Below are 26,833 nucleotides of genomic sequence, written 5' to 3'. Positions count from 1 at the left end.
ACCCATCTAACCCAGAAGATAAGACTCTGCATGAGTAAAAACACTGCATCTAATGTTAAAAGCCGTTCATTTGCCACAGCTCTGATCAGTAACTGTGGATGAATTATGGCTGACCGAGGAGGTGCTTGATTTTTGATCCTGTCCTCTCTTTAACTTGACAACAGGTTAGATAGAATGAAGAATAACTTCCTACTGAAGTTAACGTATAATAACATGATATATATAAATAACTCTGAACTTTAGAAAGATTTTTTTTCCTTCTCTCCATGCAAGTGACAACATGCTGTACATCCACTGTTTGAACCTGACCTTGTTCTGAGATGGAAAAACTCACAAAGACGCTGATAAACACCTGGTCAGCAGCCACAGATGCACACAAATACTCGTTGTGTAATAGTGTCCCGTTTCAACCTTACAGCAAGTATATCAGCAACTGCAAAGTCTACTCCTCTCCTCCTCCGTCACTAGGTATACTAATGCTCATCTAAATGTTTGTACCCCTGTAACTTTGAGGAACCTTACTGATGTACAGATTCTATTCTCAGGTCCCTAACCTGAACCTATTTCTATGCTTAACCATAAAACCAAGTCTGAAGTCTCTTGAAGAAGTGATGACCAGGCAAAATGTCCCTACTTTCAAAAGTGCACTTGCTTTCCCAAAATGGAGCCTCCCTCCTAAACTGTCCTCGCTTCACAAGTCTTCAAAAATGTCCTCACTCCCAACAAATGTCCAAACTAGGGTCCAAAAAATCCCCACTTTCCCAAAATGTTTTCTCACTTTCTTTACTTTTCAAAAACATCTTCAGTTTAAAGGGTTTAATCTCAAACTGGTTCCTACAACGACACACACACACACACACACACAGAGCTGAGGGCAGTAGTGTTTTGGTTTCTCATTAGATCTGGTGAGTCTCATTCAGTTCATGTGAATGTTAAAGTCATAATTACAAAATAAAAAGTTACAACATGGTCTGAACTCCTAAAATTGATCTAACTTTAATAGTTTTAACTTACTGTTGGATCATTCTGTGAGATACTCACGAGTTTTAAATTTGATGCACTTAAAGTTTGGTCTGTTTATTTGCAAGTTAAAGACGAACTTCCGCAGAGGAAGGCGAGCAGAGGTGACTGGTTTTAGATTAGTGTCAGTGCAGAGAAATGACAATAACTGTAAACCCTCTGACGCCCCCTTCTGGTCAGTCTGTGTCCTTTAAAAACTGCCTCAGAGAAGCAACTACTTTTCTGACATTTGGTGAAAATCTGACCAGAAATCAGGTTTTCAGGTGGCAAAAAAGCAATTAGGAAATGAAAACTGGGAACTCATATATTTTGAGACAGGCACATTAGTAAGTAAACATTTTTCCATCAATGGAAAAATGTTTTTCGATAAACACGACCATCTTACTGGTCATTATTGATCATTCTCAGCCTGTAAAAACAGCTGTATATTGTCTTCAGTTGCAACAGAGGAGCTTTGTCAAGTCTAAGAACAGTATAATGAAAATGTCTATGATTATTCTGGTGGCACATTCCAGACTCCATGTGTAAGAGGATGAGGCTGCACAATGGTGAGGTCACAAATTACTCTTGTATCTCATTTCCTAGCACTAAGGATTACACATGAACAGTAGTTTGATTTAGCAAGGGATAATATTCTCTCAGTTGTCCTTATGACACAGCCGAATGATACCAGATCATGACATATCAACATCATGTCACCAACAGTGTTTGCATGTTTCGAAGGTGGCTCTTTCCTTATCATTACGTACTTTTACTTTTCAACTCAGCACCCCCTCCGTGGACCAGCTGATGCTACCAGTCTAAATCAGGTTTTATTGTATGAGTCCGCTCTCCTGTTCTCTGTTTGTCCGCTCTGTATTATCATTGTTCTTCGTTTTCTCCTGCTCTTCTTCTACCTTCGCCTGCTCTTTCTCCAGCTCCTGCTGTTCTTTGGCGTCTGCCTCCTTCAGTTTCTCCTCCACGTCCTCAGGAATCTCCACCTCCATTAGGTTCTCCATCCCCTGATCCGGCTCGTCGCCTATCAGCACCTGGAGGGAGGCGATGGATGCAAAGCGGAAAGGATCAGGATCAGTGCACGACATAAACATGCATCTGCCAGTTTATTAGGTACACCTGGCTGAAGCTACTGAGGTCTAATACAACAGTCCTGCAATAAGTTCTCCATTCATGAAGGTTAAAATAATGTCCAGGTTTTGTTTTAGACAGGTGTTGCTACAACTTTACGAATATAAAAATCAACCATGACAATAAAAGCACAGATATAACATCTCAAGAGATTACTAATTATTTGGTGTTTTGTTTTCTAGTTCATATATTTGCCACTTAAAACCTCCGTAGATGTGTTTGGTGATTAGATCCTTCCTACCTGGACCAGTTTTTCACAGGCTGCTGAAACGTGGACGTCCTTCTCCCACCGGTGAAACTCTCGCATGATCGGATAAACGTTCTTCTCTTTTAACGTTTGCCGGCCGGCTTTGGTTGCCGTCAGCTGCACAAGAGACACAGGGAAAAGCTCAGCACGAAAACGTGAGTCTGTGTGAGTGTGTTTGTTGTTAGTCTTTGTTTTTGTGTTTGTACCAGTAAGAGTGTTTCCAGCAGCATCTTTCTGATGTCGGGGTCTTCTTCTCTCTTCTTGTCCTCTGGGAGGTACTGCAGGTCCACAGGCAGACCTGAACATCACATCAACTTCTGTTAGGAGTCAGAAACACGGGAACTATGCCTGGGCTTATCTGGGCCGAGATAAATTAAAAAACATTTTGTTCTGAAAAGAATCTGAGTAGGTTTGTATTTAGATTCCTGGCTGTGGCAGGTGGGCTCTTGTGGGCAGAAATCTTCAAAGAAAAATGGTTGAACTGTGTACTTGCTGTTCTCGGTTGTTCTGAAAAAGCTCCCAAAAACCGCTATTTGAGACTCAGTGAGCTTTAATGTTTTGTATGATTATAGCTGAAAGGGTTATTTTGAGAGAATGGAAATCTACCTCCCCTCCTTGTTTTAAGAGATGGCTCAAGGACACAGTGACCAGCCTTTTTTGGAGGTACTCGTCTGACTCATACTGTAAATCTGTTCAGCTCCAAAAACACTGGATCCTACATTTCCAAAAATGCAACTGAATTGCAAAACACAGTAAGATATAAAAAAAATAGTTATGAGATCAGTAAGACAAAAAAGTTCTAAGATTCATTCTGCAGCTCTCCACCATGACTGATGCTCTGACCTCCTCTGGGAGCCTAATCCAGAGGGGAGAGCCTGTGAAACAATGTGTGGTTTCAACGTAGGTCTGGGGAACACCCGCAGGACCAGAGTTTGAGTTTGAGGATCTCAGGGTTTTAAGGGTGGGGGGTGCCTAAGCAGCATGTAAAAACAAAAAACTAAATCTTAAATTGAGTTCCAACAGAAATGGGGAGCCAATGAAGGGCCTTTAAAACAGGAGCGCTGGATTCTCTGCATTTAGATTTTTGATGAGGAGATCTGTAGTTTGTTTAAAGAGGCCTGAGAACTGTGCATTACAATAATCCAGCCTGCAAGAAGTAAAAGGAGTCTGAGGCTGAGTAGCACTAAGCATGGTGAGTAAACTGATCCTCATGCATAAAACATGTGGAGTGTCCCTTTAAATTTACTTTGGCTAATTCAGAGAGCATCTGTAACTGACAGTTTGTTAAAGCATTAGTAAGTTTCCTCATTCCTCTTGTGCAGAGTGTCAGTATTGATGCAGAGTAAGCTCAGTGTAGCATTATGGTAGAGACACTTCATGAATGCTGTGGATTAATCCCTCTGTGACACTGTGAAACACCGTCTGACCTTCATTCTCTTCCTCCGACAGCTCCTCCGGACCGGCCAGCGGCAGCAGGAGGAAGGGCAGGATGTCCACAGCATCACTCAGCAGCCACTCATGATGTGCTGGACAGGGTGAGGAGAGGTCAAGATCAGGTGACTGGAATACCCGGTGTAGTATCTCTCAAGCTTCTCTTTCTGCCGACTTCTTATTATTCTTTCTGTTTAATCACTGTTTCTAGCTCTCAGTCAAAGGTCTGATTTCAGAGTCACCTCAGCTTGTGTTATCACAAGGGACAGATCCTGTAGAGGCTACAGGATCTGTCCCTTGTGACAGATCCTGCAGAGGCTACTTCCCCCGACAGCTTACTGACGTGGCTACAGCTGGGAGGAGTTACGCTTACGTGTGGATCTTGAAGAGACGGGAGACATGGATTTGCTTCCATGTTATGCTATACCTACGGAAGCTAAAGGCTCCAGTGCTACACCGCAGCTGACGTGCAACAACAGATTGCAGCTGCGGTGACACCACGTGGAGACTGCAAGAACTTTGACAACGTTTCTCATGTTGGCAGAGACTGACTGGGGTGAATGACAGAAAGTAAACTCAGTCACAGGCCTGATCTCGTATGACACACCTGTCTAGCATTGTGGTGGTGATATCTACAAGTGAAATCCGATGCTGATAAACTATAAATCAAAACCTAGATTGGTGAGAATCTGTGGAGGGACTCCCGTTAATTGTGTCTAGTACAACTTCAGCTTATGTGATAATGAGGCACATGGGTGTTTCTCACTGTGGTCGAAGCAACAGTTGCGCAGAGTGCCTATGACTCCTCCCCTCCTCACAGCTGATGCCTGGTACTGAGTGAAGGGCAGCAACCTCTGGACAACACACCTGCAACACACACACACAAAGGGAATTTCACAACTGTGCACATATGGCCAAGTTCTGCCAGCTAGCTAAACACACAAATCAGGCATGACTGACACAGATCCCCCTGCTCTGCCAGACCATCAGCTCTTGTCCTGCAGTGTTATCAGTCACCTGTCCTTGTCCATCATGTAGTTCCTAGCTTCAGGTAACTGTGTAAGGTTGGACATCAGAGGACCCAGGTAGTGGAGCTTTGCCTTTTTGTTGTAACCTTCAGTACAGAAGATCTCCACAAGCTGAGCCAGACCAACCTCCTCCTGGAGGACCTGAAACAGCAAATGAACATTCTATCTCTTGTTATTCAGCACTTTGAAGTTTTGTGGATCAGCAGCTCACTGATATATGATGGAGTCAAGCTGCATATAGCTTTGATCTATCTATCTATCGATCTATCTGATGTAAAATGTGTAGACTCATCACTGCGACCCACCTTGAACACAGTCTTGCAGGTCTTCTCATGGCGGGTCAGGTTGGACAGGATGGTGCAGATCTGATCAGAGAACAGGTACTCTGGATCCAGAAGTTTCTTCAGCAGCACTGGAAGGACTTTAACATCTGCCAGCAAAACCTGGATGAGACACAACCAAGAATGCACATCTGTTTGTTTTCAAAGAGAAAATCAGCACTGACTCCCCAACATCTCTGGGGGCTGTAAGCTTATTTGTTGTTTTGTTCTATTTGTCAAATGTCGTTGACAAAACCATTTGTTATACACAAGAGACATTCACAGATAGGTCCTAAGAGTTCATTTAAACCTAACCTGGTGCAGAGTCTCATCAGCTGACAGGTTGATGAGGATGTGGTAACAGTCCTTCACTATGGCAACAGAGGGGTCAGAGGTCAACGCAAACAGGGCAGCAAGCAAGTCAGGTTTAGAGCGGAGGAAGCGGCAGCCATCCCTGAAAACAAACAAACACACACTCACGCTCTAAAAAACTTGTTTCTTAAAACCTTTTTTGTAGATTCATGAGATATAAAGCAAATCAGTCTGTTTAGTGAGATATGACTCTATAAATTAATGTTAATCTTTGGTTAACAGTTAATCTTCCATAGAGCTGTACCTGGATCAGAGTCTTCCAAGTCAATCTGACTTGAATAACTCCTGCTATTAGGAATTTGTGAGCAAAAAAAACGATAAAGGGTTTATAACCCACTATAATGTAGTTATTAGAAGATAAAAAGCGTTTAAGTGCTTATTAATGTACTGTATTAGTCAAAAACTAGGACTTCTCCTTTGAAGACACAATTTATATTATTGAAACTGTCATTCATTATCTGTTTATACAGGAGCCTCCACTAATGGGTGTCCACAGGAGGAGTTACAGTTGTTGACAAACACATTCATACACTCTTAGATATGCTTACAACTACATTTGTTATACAACCAATTTGTTATAAAGCATTAATCATATTTTTATATACAGGCTACAAGTGTTAAATAAGGGAACTTGAAATAAAGTGTTACCAAAGTATTACACATTATTAATGATGCATTTTCAGCAATACACTTTAATTTAATACCCAATAATTATAGCATAATTATAGCACAATCATAGCCAACATCCTCCTGCTCCTCGTCATCATCCTACCTGTGTCCAGACAGTCCCAGGATGTACTCTGTGGCCTGAGCTTTGACATCAGGACGTGTACCAGGGCTCAGGAAGGAAAGCAGCTCAGCAGCCTCAGAGTCACTCAGCATCTTCTGTGTCTGATAAACGGCAACAACACCCCAGTCAAACGTCAGGTCCCACAACAGTGGAATACACCACTGATACACTCACTAACAGCCTCACTGGCTGATCTGAAAACAGTAAAACAAAACTCAAAAGAGAGAACAAACTCAAATTATGAAGCCAAAATTTATGACTAATTACTGACTTATTATTTCTACAAAAAAATTAAAACAAATATATTAAATACTTGATGGCACTTTGTTTACTTTGAGCATATTGCCATTCCAATGGTAAAAACCCTTATAACCCTTATGATAGTTTTCAGTCCACTGTCATCAACGATAACAAACAGATAACCTGTCAGGCGAAATATGTAGAGATCATCAGAAATGTGACATTTCTGGAGTATTATAATCATATTTAGGACTTATAGCTGTTTTTATACCTGCTGTTATTTGAGCAACTCTACTGTCTAATGGGTTCTGCAGGTGTTAACATGTTATGCAGCTAGTTGTTAGTGTCATTTGTTCCAGTTCATGTACCATGTTTAGGCTGTGATTAGCTTAACATTTCACACTGTTATTACAAACTACTGTGTCATGAAACAGCAAGGTTCATCTTGTTTATCTAAAAAAAATTGCCATAATAATAATATTAACAAAAAGAAGACGTAACCCCCCCTCATGTTCACTAAGGCTCCATCCCAGTTGTTGTTTACTTTTTGGCATGAAAGTACATTTTCTGAGGTAGTTTGCTAAATACAATGTTATAGACACAGCAGCTAAAGTTGAGTTACACTGACACTTTTCACACATAAGGTCGAAGCTTCCATTAAAACTACACTTTCTGTCAGGTTAACAAAACCGTTAGCTAAACTCTTCAACATGCTAAATGATATATAGGTTTGTTCTTAGTTATGGTTTATTAAAATAAGTACCATCTGATATACATTTACCTTTCACTGGCTATAGGACGTGTCCAAATTTCATTTCGCTGTTTTACCTCCTTTAAAAGTCTCTACTGAAACATCATGTGTACAGTCACAGCGCACACGCGGACTCAAGCTCAAATTCCGGGTTAACTTCCTGCTTCTTCTTCTTCGTTTTGTTGTTTTCAGCAGGTTAAACGGTCCTGGCTGGGTCTTACTGCCCCCTAGTGTTATACACATGCAGTTACTGATTTAGTGTGACTGATTTAGAGGATCACCAAAGTTATGAGAGTTCATCCTGATGGGGACATGAAAACGTGCACCAAATTTCATGGAAATACATCCAAGTGTTGCTGAAACACCACAGTGGCACTGGAAGTAAACTAGAAAACTGGAGCCAATAGAAGCCATCATCTGGGGATCGTGAATATCACAAAAAATTCAATTTACAGATGTTTCAGCCTGGACCAGCCATGTCTTGAGGTAATGAAAATCTGCTTTGAAAACATTCAAAGAGGAAGGATAGTTCATCTTTTTTTTTTTTTAAGATTCACTTTTTTAAGGATTCACACAAGGTGTAACAGTGAGGAACACTGAATTCACAAATTCTGTTTACTCTAAAGCTCTACCAGATACCTTTAACCTTAAACGTACCACATACGCAATGACACACACACACACACACACAGAAACTGAGACAGCAGGACAGATTCCAGTTTGTATGTTAGATTTATTTAACCTTCCAAACTACTTTATTGATATATTGAAAAAAAAAAAAAAAACACATACAAGACATCCACCAAGACATCAGCAACTGCTCCCTCTCACTCCTAATGTTGCATTGAAATGCTGATATTGCATATAAACGTTCACAAATGTTGCCTTCACTGAAGTACAGTGTTCACCTTCTGGCTGAAAGGTACAATTCAGCCTTTTCTGACAACTTCAGACAACATTGGGCACTTTTCCTCTCACACAGCCGTCAATGAATCATATGCCGCTGAATGTTTTCTTAAGAAATCTTTAAAAATAAAGTCAACCTATGAAGGTCAAGGTCCAGCGCAGCATTTTGACATTTCAGACGTACTGAAAACAAAACATATCAACAATAATGTAGCTGCGGAAAAGACTTGAGCCCAGTGTTGATGTACTTGTGATTGTGTCTGCAGTCTTCAGACATGCAGAGAAGTGTCCCTACTTGCAGATCTGAGGCTGCTGGGTAAAACACCGCCCCGTGGTCTTCCACCGGATAAAGGTCAGATGCAGTGAAGGATGTAGACTGAAGAACGTTGCTGATCCCTCATTTCCAACGTTGAAATATTTTACTTTTTCTCAACACACACTATTCTTGTCACACAGATTTCAATATTACTTCAATACCATTGCAAAAAAAAAAAAAGAAAAGAAAAGAAAAAGACTAAAAATCAGCATCTTAATTCAGAAAACAAACATTTCGCCAAATGTGTGTAGACTGGAAAGAGGGAAGAAAAGATAGAGCCTCAGTCTGGATTGTAAACAGATAAAAATATTCAACAGCATCAAGAAGTTCACCACTTGCTGAAGTGGACTTCAGTCCACGTAGTCTGCCTGGAGACGGATATTCAGTTCCAGACATACAAACCCCACTCCAGATCAGGCAAGGATTGTATGAAGCATTTCTGTGACTCAGCATTTCTTGCTGGTAATTCTGGGTCGCCATGGTATCGTAGTACTACTGAATGTTTTGGAACTGAACCGAGAAAGGCATCAGAAGGCACTGTGGAGTCTGATTGGCAGAGAGAGATCAGCTGGCAGCCTCTCTCGGTTGGCTCAGGGCGGGGCAAGTCCATCATCAATCATCATTGTTACCATCATCATCATCTTCACCATCCTCCTTCTCCTGCTCTTCACTCAGCCTTGTCTTTCCTCTTGGATGTGAAGGGGACTTTACTGGCTACCGTCGAACCCACTGTGGAGACGCCGCCGGCCACAGCAGACACCCCGCCCTTCACCAGCCCCACACCCACTGAAGGCACTGTGGTCACGGCCGACTTGGTGATCTCCAGGCTCTTGCCGCCCACCCAGGCCACTCCGCCCACTGCGGCGCCAACAACGCCTTTGGTGACATTGAAGAGGCCACCGGTCACCCGCCACATCATGCCAGGGGCAGGCGCCACATGGTCCTTACCAGAATCTGTAAACACAAGCATTATATATACAGATATTCAGTTTGACACCATAAATGCAATTATTAATACACATTTTGCTCTAGTGATTATTTCTTACAATGTGTGTCTACATGGTTACAAGGGCACATGTCATCCAGTGCAACAGTGTGGCTCACTGATATGTTTTTAATAGATTGGTTTTGTTTTTACAAATATTGAGCTCTACAGTGCAGACATAATACATAATAACCTGTAAGTTGATCAGTTCATTGCTGTTTTTTGTCTGCACAAGGGATTTGTTGTCAAAAGTACAAATACAGAATATCAGCAGACTCATCCAATGAATCTCTGACATTTTGTTTGCCCACTGTCTGTGATGCTGGGAGGTCAGCTGGCTCTGAGGAGTGTAGACTGTGCTAAATTTCACAAGACTAAAAGTCTATAGTCATGATGGTGGCTGTGTGGGGCTGTATTTAGGTACAGCAGTGGTTTGAGATAAATGCTAACACCAGCGTGCTAACATGCTCACACCTACAATCCTGAGCTCATCATGTTCACCATCTTAGCCTGTTTAGCTAGCTCTAAACACATAGTACAGCTGAGGCTGAGGGTAACATCAGCTGGACAAATTAAATATTTGACCTGATCAAGTCAGGTTCACCAGAGTAATTAGGATATAACGGCTGAATGTCTGCACAAAAAAAATCCATCCAGCAGATGTCGGAATATATCGCTGGATAATTGAAAGCTGGTGGAGCAGGAGAAAAAGTGAAGTCTTTAGGGTTAATCCTCTGGGAACCATGAAAGTGTTTACCAAGTTTCAAGGCACATAGACCTTGCCATCCCCAGAGCCATGTTGTTGTCATGGCTAAAAGACAGCGAGCTGAGATGTAATTTCTAGTACTTGGTGGTTCTGTAGGTGCTTTAACAAAACCAGGGCTGTATCTTCAAATCTGGGGTTTTTCAACAAACCCCCTGATGGTCGGATCGCTACAATTCACCTGCTGGGTAAACGGTCATCAGAGCTGATAGGAATGCTGAAATCAGAATCAAGCTTCATCCAATAACAGCAGTGATGTTGAGGGCAGCACAGGGGACTAAACAGGTCCAAAGCGTCTCAGTGTTGGGACACAAATAACAGGTTGGAGCTACAGCCGCCGTTACACAAACAAACATATTCCCCTGACAAACCAGTGGTTTCTCAAATAGCAGCAGGCAATATGTGAGCACAGATTGCACCATATTCCCCCGCTGATGTTTCAGTGCTTAGTCGCAGCCTGGGGCGGCGCAGGGGGGAGACCCGCTACTTACCCTCTGCAGACTGGCTGTAGGCCGGTTCAGCTTCGTCTGTGGCCACGCTGGTCCCAGGCTGGGGCTCCACGTTAACGCTGTTCACATTCTGGAAAACAGAGGAAAACCCCAGACTTTCTTCACTCTGAATAAACCAAGCTTCACAGTGCTTTCTCTACCTCTAATACTTACATGGCTGAGGATCAAATCTCAATACTTAAGAGAGTGACCAGTGGGCATCAAAAAAACTGCCACATACTGAAATCTGGCATCAAATATCCACTCATATGCATTATTATTTAAACCAACAGTAAAAAACCCCAAAGATATTCAGATGAAAGTGTGATAAAAACCAGCACAAACACACATTTCAGGAACTGGAACCACTGAAAAAAAAAACTACTTGAACAATTAATGAATCCTCTAAATTGTTACTGATTAATTATCTGTCGATGGGAAAATTAATTAATAAACTAATTGCTTCAGCTCTAACATGACACCAATAAACCTCCAATATGTCAGTTTAGCTCTGGACTATATAAAATGTATTTTTTTTAAACTCTTCTTAGGAAAGTTGGCCAGAACAGAACAGGCTTATACATACCTCTGGGTTCAGTCAGTTGAAGGCAAAGGCCTTTTAATTATATCCTACATGTAAAACACAGACTGGTGGCCTCTTTCACAGTTTGTGCTCTTGTCACGAAAATTTGCCATGAAGTCTCACGAGAACTGAATAAGATCGTGGGTATAGATTCTGGGTTGAATCCAATATCCTTGCTGTCAAATTCAGATTTTATACGTGATAAATATGCAGGGGAAAGTCTTTCACACTCACAATTTGGGTCCTTTTATTTATTAAATGTATTTAACATTGGTTATTTTTATTTTGTATATGTTTTTTATGTGTATGTGCATTTTTTAAAATAATATTTTACCTGAGTTCTTTCCTTTTCTTTACCTATTTTTCTGGTCATTGATAATGGAAAGATAATGCATAGTGCCTTTTTGCTCATGTTTTACCTTTTGCTTTATAAAATCTAAGATTAAGTATAAGAACAATTTAACAGGTGGTTGCACCACTGAACACCTGCTGGAGGTCCAGCAGACTCATGGTTGTGCTGCAGGTCACTGGATTTAACCTTTCCGACCTGTGACCCTTCAAATTAAGAGATGCCTCCCTCTCATCACAGGTGAGTGTATCTGAAGTGAAAACTACATCTAAACCATTGCTCTTTGATTATAAAATGTCACAGTGGTTGGTCCATATTTCACACACTTAATGCCAAAATAGAAATGTTATTTCCTTTGATACAAATCATCTTGCAAACCATCGTCACCCCATCCCCCATTTCTTTTTTTTTTTTTTTCTGTTGACCCAAAAAAGGGGCCCAGATACCCCAAGGTAAGGAGCTACAGCAGCAGGTTATCAGTTTCTGATTATCATTTCCACTGTTGGATCTGGAAGCCAAACCTTATGTAAAAATGTGGGCTTTTTTACATTAGGTTTTGGCACTGCTGTGTTTTGAGGTTTGCAGGAATCTGTGCACAGCTCCCTTCAGAGCTGCTGGACAGAAAATCACACTTTTTCCCCCCAAAGAAAAGCAAAAAGGTCACATCTTTTAAAGTGGACACAACTGATTAAAAAAAAAAAAAAGGAAAAAAAAATGTTTTTATATCCAAGTTCCACATCATCACTCACACAACCGACTGCTACAAAACTGCAGTCACGCAACTTACACGCTGTTAAAATCCAATCCCTCACACGCTTTTCATAAAGCACATTTTCACACATTTTGTCGTTAAATTAAAGATGCTGGTGAGTCCTTACCTTCACCATTGTTCCCTGTGTTTCTCCCACAAACACACCTGGCAGAGAAACTTGAGCCTGGAGCAGCTTCTGTTTCAGCCTCGGAGCCAAACTCTGCTGTAATTTAGTGGATTTCTTTCTCGGTGAAACCTGCCGCTCTGGCTCCAAACGGCCTTCTTCCTCCCGGTTTTCACGGATTTATCGCTTAAACCTGCAGCTTCCTAACTTCTCCTCACTCACAGCCACAGGCAGAGCTACGCAGCTCTCTTTTCACCCTGATGGTTCTGCCGACGTGGCGCCTCCACACACACACACACACAAACACTCACACAGTCAAACCACACACTGCAACGCACTGGGCTTCCGCTCAGATCCTTCAAATTAAAATCCTCATAGGCGACGAGGTGGACCACTTCAGTTTTTGAGTGGGTGGTGAAGTGAGTGTGAAAGTTAAGTTAATGAGCTGGGCCAGAAATCAGGAGCAAATAAGAATAAAGTTATTAAAAGACAGGAAGTTGGTCTTTTTAGTCGTGACCCTTTAACAGGTGATGGTGTCCAAAGAGGGATCTGTTTTGGCACCAGCTCCAGTTTATACTCTGTAAAAGCATACATTCAAGGTAATTAACTGCTGATTTCTGAAAAAACCCAGAAGGATCCAGAATCCACAAAGACTTTTCTTACCATCTGGATGAAAAAAAAAGTTCTATCCACTTCAGGTAAAAAAATAAATAAATACAAAATTAAGCTACAACTCTGTTACCTGTCCAGGTAACTGGCAGGCTTCCATCTTTTGATTTATTTTGAGACAGAGGTGTGGCTTCAGAAATTAGTTTAAAATCTCCTTTATTGTTTGGCGGAGTATTTTTTCATCCATTAACTGATGTAAATACATCTTTGTAAACCAGGTCAGTTTAACAAGACAATGGTTCATTTTTGTTCAAATTCAGAACATTTTGAGACAGTCTCCTTTGGTCTATTTTGAAAAATGTGACCCCTGCTTTTAATCAGAAAATATACATTTCATCCATATTCTTCAGTTTAATGACTGGTGTTGGATTCCATAGTAAAGAATGCCACACTGAGTGCTGTCATCATTTTTGGTAACATGGTTCACTTTATTTTGAGCCTTTATTGTGAAAACAGGAAGTCCCTTGTGGGCGGTTGCTTCGGATCCAGCTCCGGATCCATCCCCGGATCCTGCATCATCATCAGCTTCAACCAGTTGTTTTGGTGTCAAGGACTGTGTGTTTTGTCTCTGTGAACGTTTCTCATTTATTTCATGTAGATTTAAAGGGAAACTCACATGTAAACTGAGATGTGCTGCTAACATATGGATTAATACGCAGGCCAGTCACATATAGACTGAAGCCATAAAGTTAAAGATAATGTAGAGATATGAGTCAAGGGTCAAGTGCTGCATGGTGATGTTGGCAGCCACTTTCATTCACTCACAATAAAATAGAATAGAACACAATAGACTTTACAAACCTGTCACCAGTGGGGACACAAACATTGTGGTTAACCTGGATAGGATATGCCTGGGCAGAAATGGCTTTGACCCTTTCCTATCCTACTGTCCTTGTTTATGAGTTAATAATAATAATAATAATAATAAAACCATCCTATTGTGCAGTGAACTGAGGACTTTTGTGGCAGTCAGCATTCAGAAGACTTGTCCACTTTGCCTGGTTGGTAATTCAGCCTTGACAAACCTACATTAAAATTAGCAATAAATCTACAAACATCAAATATATCATACAGCCATCCACCTTATTACATTATTTGTAAAGTACTGAGTAGCAACCAAAATAGACACATGACATGAGTAGGAAATTAATTTTTTAAATTAATAATTAAAAAATAATAATGATAAGAAGAGGAAGAAGAAAAGAAAAACAGTAATAGGAGCAACGATTATTGTTAAATGTTGAGATAATTGTTTCATTACCAGTATAGTTCAGGAAAATTCATTTTACTAAAGCGACACTAAACCAAAAGGAGGTGGAATGAATTTGGTTCAGGCATATTCTACGTCGCATTGTTTGGGGTCCTCAGTTGAGGGTCGGCGCCAGTCTCCCGGCTGTCGCTACAGAAGTCAATACGATTGAAAACCAGTGAAATATTAATTGAAACCCAGCTGTTAGGGAACTTTGGATCCTCAGTCGTCCAGCGATGAATCTAGAACTGCTCGGTAATTTTGGAAAAAAACCCTTTCTTTGTTTTCTGCATCGTTCCTGTTTCGCTATGTGCTTGTTATGGTTAGCATTGTTAGTTAGCCTAGCATGTTAACACCAACCGATGGGAGTTAAAATAAAATCTCATTAATTGTGAGAACCACACAAATAACTTTCTGTTAAACTTTTTACTTTAAATGGGCCCCAACCTATTATCTGAGTCTGATAAATACGTATATGTAAACGTTTGTTATTAAATGGAAGCAGATATGGTGCCAGTTAGCTAACGTTAGCCTCCATACATTGTCTCTTAACGTATTTTAATGGAATGATTCTTTATGATGCATTATCTTACGTTTTATTGGTAATTTCTTCTTTCGTTATTCCCATAACGTTAGTATGACCACGAGTTGCAGTTGTCCTCTTTAACATGTTTTCCTGTTTTTTTTTTTGTTTTGTTTTTTTTAACAAAAAAACAGTTTACAAACCTTAAGAGAGGTATTAAATAGTATGTATCCATGTTAATCTAGTCCGGGTGTGACAAGTCTAAATATAGTCAACCGGGATCATACTTGTTTCTGTTTTCAGAACTATGCACATATCTTCCTGAGTTCCCGCAGTGTGGTGCTGCAGAGTTGGGCCTGATTTTGTTTGTCTGTTCGAGTATGAGGGATTTTTCTTTTCTGTTTCTGCAAGTAGAATAAAGGTTTTACAAATCCAACGGATAAAGTATGCATAATGTTCTTTCAAGGCCCAATTACTCTGCTCTGTCACACAGTTTGTCTGGCCGTGCTTATGAGAATGAACGAAGTGGAAGGCTGTATTGTGTCTCTGAGCCAGCTGTCCCTTTAGTGCACATTTCATGTTTGAATGTTACTTTATTTTGCAAAAGTGTTTCTCATCTCTGTTTCTTTGTTATTCCTCTCCTAGAATCGTTTGGACAGAACTATCCAGAGGTAAGCCACCAGCTCCTAATGTGCACATGAGCTCGATAGAAGTCCTGGTTTATATTTGTTCACTGAAAATCATCTAAACACGTATACAGATGGAGTTTAATGTTTTATGTTAGGCCACAGTCATATGTTGAGCTACTCCTGGAACGCTTCTGTGGTGATACAATTTCTGTTTGAGGTTTCATTGTTGTCGTGTGTATTGTTAGGAGGCAGATGGCACTCTGGACTGTATCAGTATGGCCCTCACCTGCACCTTCAACCGCTGGGGCACCCTGCTGGCTGTGGGTTGCAACGACGGTCGCATCGTCATCTGGGACTTTCTCACACGGGGCATCGCCAAAATCATCAGCGCACACATTCACCCAGTCTGCTCTCTATGGTGAGACACAGCATATGGTGATAAAATCACTGTTTCATGATTGTGGTGTCATCTGACTAAATCAGCATCGATACAAGTTAATGACAAAAGCTGTGTTGTGTTATCAGCTATGTTGGCATTTAAAATGTGAGATAAGAGAGTTAGATGTGACAGAGACCATAAATAACTTTAAAATGATGAAGAATGGAATGTTCATTCACAAAAATATTTGTGTGTGTGTGTGTGTACACGTATATGCGGATGTGCAGCTGGAGTCGAGATGGTCACAAGCTGGTGAGCGCCTCCACAGACAACATTGTCTCGCAGTGGGACGTCTTGACTGGAGACTGTGACCAGCGATTCCGATTCCCCTCACCCATCCTGAAACTGCAGTACCACCCCAGAGACATGTGAGTGACAGGACAGCATCTGTCGACACATCAGAGGTTTAGCTGTTGGTCAGATACACCATGAACAGCAGTGCGGATGTGTTGATCGGTGATAAGCTAATTTACTTCGCTATTTTAAACTAACAAATTCTGTTTTGTTTTAGGGATAAGGTGCTGGTGTGTCCCATGAAGTCAGCCCCGGTCCTGCTGACCCTGTCAGATTCCAAACATGTTGTCCTGCCTGTGGACGATGACTCGGACTTGAATGTGGTGGCAGCCTTTGATAGACGGGGCGAGTACATCTATACTGGCAATGCCAAAGGAAAGGTCAGCCTCTCTATTGGTCAGACTGTTTATTTACGGTACACCATTCATTCACACCACTGCATTTCAAGACAACGCAAGTGGATAAGAATTTGATGATGATTGTGTGTAAAATAGCAACATTTCTGACTTTGGTGTCTCCCTCTGTCTGTTGTTCAGATCCTGGTGTTGAACACAAACACGCAGGAGCTGGTGGCGTCCTTCAGAGTGACCACTGGCACCAGCAACACCACTGCCATCAAATCTATTGAATTTGCACGCAAGGGCAGGTGAGAGGCAGCAGGAGGTCTTTCTGTGTCTGGACCTGGACGAATGAACACGACACATTCTAAACACTGAGTTTAGTTCTACTTTAGTTCTGTCTTCTGTGACAGTCTAACTGATTCCATGTGGATTGAGGAACAGATCCATGGCACTGTGTATACACAAGATCAGAGACTCTTTTCAAAAGGCCCAGCTGTTCTTCTTGTGCTTTCGTTTCCTCTGTCTCTAATTTTACCCGTCCTTTGTCCACCTGTCCTGTTTTCTGCGCAGCTGCTTCCTCATAAACACAGCAGACCGGATCATCAGAGTGTATGACGGCAGGGAGATACTGACCTGTGGTCGAGATGGTGAACCTGAACCCATGCAGAAACTACAGGACCTGGTAAACAGGTATGCCACCGCAGGATCCCGTTCCATCACACAACAAGACATTTGTTGCTGGGGATTGGAATATTTATCTGTGGGAAATTGCGGTAATCGAATATGGCAAGCCGCACTGCATCTGTCTCGTCCTCTGGTCTTTGTATGTTCATGTCATCCTCCCTTGTTTTCAGGACTCCGTGGAAGCGCTGCTGTTTCTCCGGGGATGGCGAGTACATCGTGGCTGGTTCAGCCAGGCAGCACGCCCTCTACATCTGGGAGAAGAGCATTGGAAACCTGGTGAAGATCCTGCATGGAACCAGAGGAGAGCTGTTGCTGGATGTGGCTGTAAGGATGTCAGAACTGAAATTCAGGCTTGTTAGAGCACAGTGTAGGAATTTAACTATTAACATCACTTCTATTGGTGTATTTTCTATTATATTGAAACGCTGTGTTGCTTACTATAAGATAATTTATCCATCTAACCTTTGACCTCTGTACAGTGGCATCCTGTCCGTCCAATTATTGCCTCCATCTCCAGTGGAGTGGTGTCCATCTGGGCTCAGAACCAAGTGGTAAGTAGACAGTTATAGTGAAGGCTGGATTTACATGAATGAACAGTGTCACAGATTATTTCAGTGTTGATTCTTCTATGTCTCTCATACTCAGAATCACAAATTTGGCTTCATGTGATTGGTCAAAAATTTGGGATGGTATCGTGGTGTAGTTCGTGTGTGAACATTTATTTGTCTGCAGGAAAACTGGAGCGCTTTTGCTCCAGACTTCAAAGAACTGGATGAGAATGTGGAGTACGAGGAGCGAGAGTCTGAGTTCGACATCGAGGATGAAGACAAGAGTGAACCTGAGCAGACAGGTAAAACACGTACACGCTACAGCCAGTGCACACCCGCACACACCCCCAGCGCAATGGACAAAGGAGATTTAGGATAAGTTGGAAAGAATTAATACAAATAATGGACACTGGTTAAACAGCTCCAGGAACATCTCAGCAAAACAAATAGTATCTTACTCCTCGTTATTTTCCAGGGGTAATCTAAAGTCACAAAACATTCAAAACCATTGTCTGTTGTATACTCCTTTCTGAATTATTTTTGATGGTTGATAAGACAGCCTGTTATTCTGTCCGTTTGGCACAACCTCAATATCACATACATTTGAATTAGTCCTATCACCTGCTCTGTTGCCAGATGCACTGGTCTTACTAGTCTTACTAGTTTCACTGGTTCTCTCTGGATGTCTCTGACATTATCTTGTTCTCGCTTTGCAGGTGCAGACGCTGCAGAGGATGAAGAGGTGGATGTCACCACTGTTGACCCCATAGTTGCTTTTTGCAGCAGGTGAGAAAGACAACCTACTGCATCAGTGCTCGTCCCTGAATCATCAGAACCTCCTAGTCCTAAGTATTGTAACTGAAAGCCAGCTTGGTGTTAGTTCAGCACTTGCCAACAGTGTCTTCACAAATGCTGTAATAAAACCAAAACCACAGCAGCAGCTCCACACTGCAGTTTGCCAGCTCACTCAAATAAATCTTAGCTAAAGGTAAATCCACAAGCTTTTACCAGAGCTATCAATCACATTTTAAAGAGTCTGCTCTTAGAAAGTTCCCTCTCCTAATGAGGAAGGAAGTAAGTGGACTTTTTAAAAAAGTGAGATGACAGAGCAAGAGCAGCTGACTTTGACTTTCATTATCATGCATCGATTCAAAGTAATTTCATCCAAAAATTACTAGAACTTAAAAATTATAACTTAAAGGAAGTTCCTGAGCCAGTTTGTACCTTTCTTTTGTTCCTAATGATCTTAGTGGACTATCAGTACTTCATGAGTATCTTCATGACATCAAGTGATGGATGGGCCAGAACTGTTCGCAGTTGAATGTTGACAAAACTGACATAATAAACATTACTCCTGTTGTCACAACAATTCAACATTCCTTAGGTTTTTTATCTCACCATGTGGTTCCAGTTCAGGCCTGCCTGAATTAACTGTTCAACTACTGAGAGTCCTGTCTGTGTTTGTTTCCTGTAGCGATGAGGAGCTGGAGGACTATAAGGCCCTGCTGTACCTGCCCATTGCCCCTGAGGTTGAGGATCCAGAGGAAAACCCCTTCGGTCCTCCACCGGACGCCTCGGTCCAGGCTTCTGGCCCAGAGGACGCGTTGGCAGGAAGTGACAAGAAGCAGCGGCAGCCTTCATCTGAAGGAGGCCCAGCCAAAAAGAAAGCCCGCACCACCACCATTGAACTCCAGGGGGTGCCCAGTGATGGTGAGAGAGAAGAAGACAACACAGAAAACATTCTTTAGTGTTTATGTCGCATAACTTTTCAGATTCTGGGCAGAACCATTACTGACTCCGTTGCTGTACTAATGGAATTAGTGCTGTAAAAATGTACAATATAATACAATACACAATATAATACAGTATAATATTGACAGAGGTGATTGAATACCAGTGCTTCATCATTGTCATGTGTGTATTAACAAATGAAAATTATCTGACATTTGTTTTATTGTGACAAATCTGACCCTGGGTCTGTCTGTCCTCTCTCTCCTATCAGAGGTGCACCCCCTTCTGGGTGTGAAGGGGGATGGCAAGTCCAAGAAGAAGACAGCAGGTCGGCCCAAAGGCTCCAAAGGTAAAGACAAAGACTTCCCCTTCAGGCCCAAGCCTTACAGGGGCGAACGGCCCTCCTTCCCCGTGGAAGCCTTGGGCAGCTCTGGCCCGGGAGTTGGAGGAGGAGGAGGAGGAGGGATGAAGGGCAGGGCAGAGGGGGGCCTGGCCACAGGTAAGCATGCCACCGCCCCTGCTGCTGCTGAGTCTGGGAGCTCTGCTAGTCCTGCTGCCCTGCTAGTCTGACTGACACCTCACCACCCCGGCCTGTCTCCAAAGCAACCCCACCCCCCACTCCGCTCCCTCCCTCCCTCCCTGTACTCCCAACCCCCCACCCCGCTCCCTCCCTTCCTGTACTCCCAACCCCCCCCACCCCCGTCCCTCCCAACCACACAGCTCACTGACAGATCCCCACTTGTTGTAAAACCACAGTCTGGATCTCAGAACACAAAACAAACACGAGAACAATGTTTCACTAAATTACATCTGATCCTCATTGAGAAGACTAATATTACACAGTTTGACCTTTTTATCACCAAGAAATTATAAATAGGTTATTAGTCCAGTAACTGGAGCTCATCTGTCATAAACGATGATGATGACAGTTTTCTTTTACTGTGACTTTATGAGAAAAAAGCTACTGTGTGGGTGCTACATTTCCATCTAATAAGGAACTACAGAAATACTCCACAGCTTCTTTTTAAATCCCTTTGCACACACATATCACCTTGCTTGTGGCCATATAATATCATAAGCATATTGCAAGATACTGTAATGTTTGCAATAACAATATTTATGATACATGAATAAAAAAGCAGTTCTCTGCTTGCGCTGTGAGTTTTTCCTCACACTTTCCTGGCTGCTTGTGGCTGTTTGAGCCGTTTTCCTTCACTTTTCCAAACTTCTAAGAGCTCAAGTGGAGCAAGCAGCAGTGTCACTGTTTGCTTCCAGCCGTGCTATTATTGCTGCACAGTCATGATGTAAATATGTAAATATGTAAACATGAACAGTATGATGTGGCATAACCTTACATAGTTTCCAGATGATCTTTCATGATGATAAAGATTTCAGATAGTGGTTGCTTTCTTGACAGTTCCCACAGTCAGCTAATGGATATAGTAAAAGATTGGATTTTAAATTCATATTCAAAAACATCACGCATCTACTCTCACACAGTCCTATTGTCTGGCTGCTTTGATCTCACCAAAAATGTACCTCAAGTCCAACTGAGAGGTTTCACACCAGCCAAAACAAACCAACCGTTATAACTGAACCAAACCGGTTAGGTCTGACAACACCTTAAGAATACTATTCCGTAGCAGTCCACATGATTACTGTATGAGACGCAAATTGCTAGAATTGTTTTTATTTTTCTCTCCAACAAAACAGTGTCCACACCTGAACTGGTGCGTTTCAAACCACATGGTGGTATGTATGCCCCTTTGGTTTGTTTGGTTTAAAACCAGTGAGAATTCTGCCAGTTGAACTCTGATGACAATTAAGCAACCGAGGCCACGTGAAAAGTTCTCACTCTGCTGCCAAGTGGACTCCGGTTGTCTTGGTCTGAGGTGCATTTCTTAGTTGTGAAATCAGTATGAATTTAAAGCAATTTAACTGATCTAATTTTTTTAGATGATGATGGCAACCTGCACTTGAATCACATTTAAGTGTATAACAGGTCATCTAGTTCACCTGATTCGATCTGCCCTGCTGTCTGCATAAATGTTTCTGTGCAGCTATAGATTTTATTGAGTCTTAATCCAGTTCAGATTGACATTCTCACTAAATACTAATTCTAATTAGTACTAATACTAATTAATGATGCATACATATATTCTCTATCTATCTACCAGATCGATGTGTTCTGAAGTCTCCTGTGTGCACTAGAACTAAGTCGTAGCTAAATTCCAACCTTGACATTAAGTACGAACAGTGATACAACCGGTTCAACCTTCCAGCTGATGCTTTCTCCAGCTACTTTTCATGCTAAAATGGTAGATTACAGTTCAGCTTTTTGGCTGAATGTTCTTTTACAAAAAGCTGTAAACACAAAAGTAGCTTATTTTGACTTGGTCGCACACACACACACACACACACACACACACACACACACACACACACACACACACACACACACACACACACTGGGAAATACTCACCAGAGCCCCAAATGTATATTAGTCTTCTGCTGAATTGTTCCCAACAAGTGAGCTGTTGCATCCTGTTTGAGAAAACATTTGAGAGTAGTGACACAGTTGACCTCAGTAATTTTAGGAAATTACTGAGCCTTTTTTAAAAAATATCTTCAGTGGGAAACAGTGAGTTTTGAGCTAAATAAGGGAAGTCAGAAAGTACTGAGACACAGATTGATTAATTGTTGTTTGGTTGAGTCTTAATCCAGTTCAGATTGACGTTCTTACTAAATACTAATATATCTTTACTAAAGTAAAGATATATACAATTATTCTCTATCTAACCATCTATCAGACCGATGGTATTTGTTTTCCTCTTGGTTCTACGAGGTTATGCCGTGGGTTGGATACCAGGAACACACTAGAATTGGAATGCATGGGCCTATTGTTTGTGTTCTAAAGTCTCCTGTGTGCACTAAAACTAAGGCGCCTTCTCAGAATTAACACGCCCGCTCTGTCGTAGCTAAATTCCAACTTTGACATTAAGTAAGAACAGTGATACAACTGGTTCAACCTTCCAGCTGTTGATGCTTTCTCCAGCTACTTTTCATGCTAAAATGGTAGATTACAGTTCAGCTCTTTGGCTGAATGTTCTTTTACAAAAAGCTGTAAACACAAAAGCACCAAACTCAGTAAAGATGTTCAGGAGCTCCTACTGAATCACTGAGATATATTAAAACTGATCAGAGGATGTACCCTGATCTGAGGTTCACATTTTTTTTTCCAATTTCCACAAGATCATGACCATTAAAGGATTGGTCCAGAAATAATTTATATTTTTCTTACTGTCCACAAATCCCATGGGCTGACAAAAACACTGTAGTTTATTTTGACTCAGTCGCCCACACACACTGGGAAATACTCAGACCAGACCACCAAATGTATGTTAGTCTTCTGCTGAATTGTTCCCAACGAATGAGCTGTTGCATCCTGTTTGAGTAACATCTGACAGTAGTGACATAGTTGACCTCAGTAATTTTAGGAAATTACTGAGCCTTTTTAAAAAAAATATCTTCAGTGGGAAACAGTGCGTTTGGAGCTGACAGGCACAGACAAATTAGGGAAGTCAGAAAGTACTGAGACAGATCGATTAATCGGTCTTGTTTGGACTTTTCATGGGATTTGTTGACAGATAAAAAAAAATTAAAAACACAAGACTGATCGCCGGAGGTGTAATTGTTATTCTACTAAAATATTACCACATATGCTAACACAAATCTACAACTATGAAACACCAATAAAGTGGTAGATTAGATTAGAAACAGTCAGGTGGAGTTTCACAGCAGCTGAATTTACAGTGACTCCTCTTGTTTCTACATAACTTTAGCCCTCCCAGACTGTGGCTTTATGACTGTATAACCTCTTGCTAACCTCAGCATTACTCTGACTAATTTGCCGTCATTTAAACTTTGGTGAAGTTGTACTGTGGTTGGCAAACGGGTGTTGATGTGGCTAACAGTGGGATGGTGCAGCTTGTTTCCCTGCAGGCTAGCTGGCTAGTCTACACCTACTTCCTGCTTGGCCTTTGACCCTCCTGCTCCCACTCCCACCTCACTCCTTGGGCTTGCCATGTGACATAAACGTTTGTCTGCAGCGGCACTGCTCAGGTCCTGCCTTTTCTGTTTCTGTGTGTGTCGGAGAGACGTGGGCTGACTGTGTACGTTTATGCTGTCGGCATTAATGTCTGAACTCGTCGTACTGTGAGCTTCCGTTAAAAGTTCTGTCTACGTGACCCTGCAGGTGTGAAGTATAAATTTAGATTTTTCCCATAATTCAAGACGTGCAGCTTAAATTAATAGGCCATTATGTGCAGGACTGCCATATCAAGCCATATGAAATTTGAAGACCAGAAGAAAGAAGAAGAAAACAAAGCTGACATCTCACTTAAAACATTCTTAAAGGATTAATTCAGCATTTTGGGAAATGCGCTTCAAAGATGAAATTTGTTTAAGGGGAATTTACTAACAAACTACTTCTTGACAAACAACTCTATATCCATTCACCCGTTGCTTCTGTGCAGCGGCGCTGGCTGTGGCACAGGCTGTCAGATACGGTCGATGAGCACAAGTTTCCGTTTGAGTCTCTGTGCAGACACAACTGTACCAAAGCTGGCAAACTCACTGTGATGACAAGGCTTTAGGAAACTGCACACAGTCACTGCAGTTGTTTATCAGACTGCCATTTTTACATGTCTGTTTGTGTAAGAATTAAACACAATATATGTTTATTCATGAGCTTTAGATGTGCTGATAGATGTATTTTGAACCAGGCTAACACAGACAGAAAGAGAAAAAGACAATTTCCCAAAATGCTGAATTACTGATTCAGTGTACTGTTTTTCCTTAAGCACCTTTGTCTTATGACAAATGATTAAAACCTGACAGTTTGTCAAACTGATAACCAGTTCTGAAAATGACTTTTGGGCCTTGTTGTTACTGATACCTGCTGATAGAAAAAGAGTTTTGTAGACAGACATGTTTACATTAGGAAATATTAAAGCATAAAATTAGCTATTATATCTGTTGTGTTATTGAAATGTGTTATGAAAATTATACTGGATTTATCCCGAGACATTGGAGTACACCGCTATTTGATTTCTGCTGTTTATTTGATCATTTACAGTAGCCTCTTATTGCTCACGATGTGTCAGTGTAACAGTACTTGTGTTTTTTTTTTTTTCAGGGAGTCTGGTCTCACAGTCGTACAAACAGCATGACATCGGAGGGATGGACTGATCAGTGCTGAGTACACTTGTGGAGGAGCCAGAATAGGCTCAAACAAAGAGACAAATCCTGATGTCATGTACAGACTGTGAGTGAGCAGCCGGTTTGGTGTACAGACTATTTCCTCCCCCAGCCACAGCACAGTGTCACAGGGAAACCCCTGAGCCTGGATGACACACGGGCCAACAAGGAGAGTGTGAAGCGGCCGAGTCGTCACAGTAGATTTCACGTCCTCTGTCTCTAGGATTTGTCATGTATAGAATGCCTGTGTTCTGATAGTGTGTATGTGTGTGTGTGTGGTCTTTCTTGTTTTTATACGTATTAAAACATTTTGATTTATAAATATCAAGCTGCTGTTTGGTTTTGTTTTCAGGCCTGAACTCATCTGTAGATCCTGACAGTTGATGAATTTCTGAGGCAGAGGTTGATTTTTGAAATCTGAAAAAAAGTTTCTTAGTGATTTATCAGCCAATATGATTTGTTTTTAAAATGTAAACACAACACAGGACATGACAATTCACATATTTTTGACACGTTGTATGCAACAAGGCAGCATATTTCTCACTTTACTTATAAAAATACTCCATTACAAATGTAAGTCCTGCTTTGATAATGGCTCTGAAGTAAAAGCATGTGAGTATAATTAAAATCGTAAAAGTACTCATAATTCAGACAAACTGCCGCTTGTGAGTTTCTGCAATCATATATTACATTACTGGATTATCAACACTGATGCCTTCATGTGTAAGCAGCATTTTTCTGTTGCAGTCATTCATGGAGGAACAAATTTGAACTATTTTATGTACTGTTGGATAGTAAACTAAATCATATTTTCTAAGCTCATCCCATGTTTTGTGCGTAAAATCTTAATGTGAAAAGTAGCTAGTAACCAAAGCTGTTTAATATATGTAATGGAGTAAACATTACATATATTTCCCTCTGAATTGTAGTGGAGTATAAAGATAAAAAAAAGCATAAAATGGAAACGCTCAAGTTGTTCACAGGAAGTTGGAACAAATTAGCTTCAGCTTTTTCCTCATATACGTGCAGGTCTTAATCATGAATCACGTGACATTATGGCCGTTTCCACTTGTGGATCCTCTCACTTCAGTTGAACTGTCACGTCCTCAAAAATCCATGAGAGCATCCTCCACCCTCCCTCCACCCCCACCTGTCCAATCCTGGGTCTTACCTGTTCTGACCAATCACAGATGAGCGGGCGGGACGTCAATGGATCGGTGTAATGGGGAGCGGTTCACCACCCTGTCAATCAGAGAGCCAATCAAGTTAGTTGGAGTTAACAAGAAAAATAATGGATAAAACTTCAAAATAAAAGCACTAAAACTAAAATCCCCCCCCCCCCCCCCCCCCCCCCCGTGGTGTTATCACAAGATATATTTGGCAGCTGAGTTATTCTGATTGATTAAGCCCATTGATCTTTAGTAAGAAAAAAAAAGCCAAGTATTAAATGATTTTTCACCCCTAGCTTTCTCTTTCGTTTGCTTTGTAATGCCATGACTTTTTCAACACAAGGACTTTCCTCATCAAAATAGGTCATCACTCATGAGGTCATCTGTCTCCACAATTAAATGTTTAAGAATCAACAGAGACTATAAAATTGTGAAAATATAAGAAATTTTCGCATAGAAAGGTAACATTAAACATAGGTAACATTAAAGTAGTATGAAGGACCTAGCCACAACCTTTTGTATGATATTCTGGGCACAACCCTGATATAAAAAATCCAGGATCCACTGGAGAGCTTTTTGAAATAATTTTCGGTATTTTTTTCAGTAAAACAGAACTGGTATTTATTTGCTTGAATTCATTACATCTGTTTTCCCAAAAATTTTTCACTCTTAACAGCTTGAGTGTCCGCTTAATGGGACTTTTCATTT

General features: G+C 41.3%; 3 protein-coding genes across 6 annotated transcripts; 1 reads left to right on the top strand and 2 right to left on the bottom strand.

The window, feature by feature from the left end:
* Positions 1–297: 297 nt before the first annotated feature.
* On the bottom strand, positions 298–7,520 carry hgh1 (HGH1 homolog (S. cerevisiae)). 2 transcript variants are annotated; one of them, XM_041034722.1, is made up of 10 exons: positions 7,402–7,520; positions 6,316–6,434; positions 5,487–5,625; positions 5,157–5,294; positions 4,841–4,992; positions 4,590–4,690; positions 3,820–3,918; positions 2,599–2,690; positions 2,387–2,509; positions 298–2,048 (listed from the first exon to the last, which is right to left on the bottom strand). In XM_041034722.1, exons 2-10 carry the CDS (start codon positions 6,423–6,425, stop codon positions 1,833–1,835), a joined length of 1,170 nt encoding a protein of 389 aa, XP_040890656.1. In that variant the 5' UTR covers positions 6,426–6,434; positions 7,402–7,520; the 3' UTR covers positions 298–1,832. The 2 variants fall into 2 exon arrangements, with proteins under 2 accessions (XP_040890656.1, XP_040890655.1); XM_041034721.1 differs by having other exon boundaries at positions 7,355–7,475.
* A 523-nt stretch (positions 7,521–8,043) lies between these two features.
* Positions 8,044–12,868, bottom strand: zgc:153675 (uncharacterized protein LOC768179 homolog). The gene is made up of 3 exons (XM_041035046.1): positions 12,593–12,868; positions 10,786–10,873; positions 8,044–9,500 (listed from the first exon to the last, which is right to left on the bottom strand). The coding sequence occupies exons 1-3, from the start codon at positions 12,599–12,601 to the stop codon at positions 9,214–9,216; spliced, it is 384 nt and encodes a 127-aa protein (XP_040890980.1). The 5' UTR covers positions 12,602–12,868; the 3' UTR covers positions 8,044–9,213.
* A 1,752-nt stretch (positions 12,869–14,620) lies between these two features.
* Positions 14,621–25,280, top strand: rbbp5 (retinoblastoma binding protein 5). 3 transcript variants are annotated; one of them, XM_041033659.1, is made up of 14 exons: positions 14,621–14,762; positions 15,676–15,701; positions 15,905–16,077; positions 16,326–16,466; positions 16,610–16,772; positions 16,929–17,038; positions 17,304–17,423; positions 17,588–17,741; positions 17,897–17,968; positions 18,150–18,267; positions 18,682–18,751; positions 19,440–19,675; positions 19,968–20,045; positions 24,895–25,280. In XM_041033659.1, exons 1-14 carry the CDS (start codon positions 14,744–14,746, stop codon positions 24,945–24,947), a joined length of 1,533 nt encoding a protein of 510 aa, XP_040889593.1. In that variant the 5' UTR covers positions 14,621–14,743; the 3' UTR covers positions 24,948–25,280. The 3 variants fall into 3 exon arrangements, with proteins under 3 accessions (XP_040889593.1, XP_040889592.1, XP_040889591.1); XM_041033658.1 differs by having other exon boundaries at positions 19,968–20,195; XM_041033657.1 differs by lacking the exon at positions 24,895–25,280 and having other exon boundaries at positions 19,968–24,888.
* Positions 25,281–26,833: the final 1,553 nt, after the last annotated feature.

This window comes from Toxotes jaculatrix, chromosome 3, assembly GCF_017976425.1.
Source record: "Toxotes jaculatrix isolate fToxJac2 chromosome 3, fToxJac2.pri, whole genome shotgun sequence".
In the NCBI taxonomy this organism is placed as follows: domain Eukaryota; kingdom Metazoa; phylum Chordata; class Actinopteri; family Toxotidae; genus Toxotes; species Toxotes jaculatrix.
Note: the sequence above shows the minus strand (reverse complement) of the source record. Positions and strands in the feature narration are given on the sequence as shown.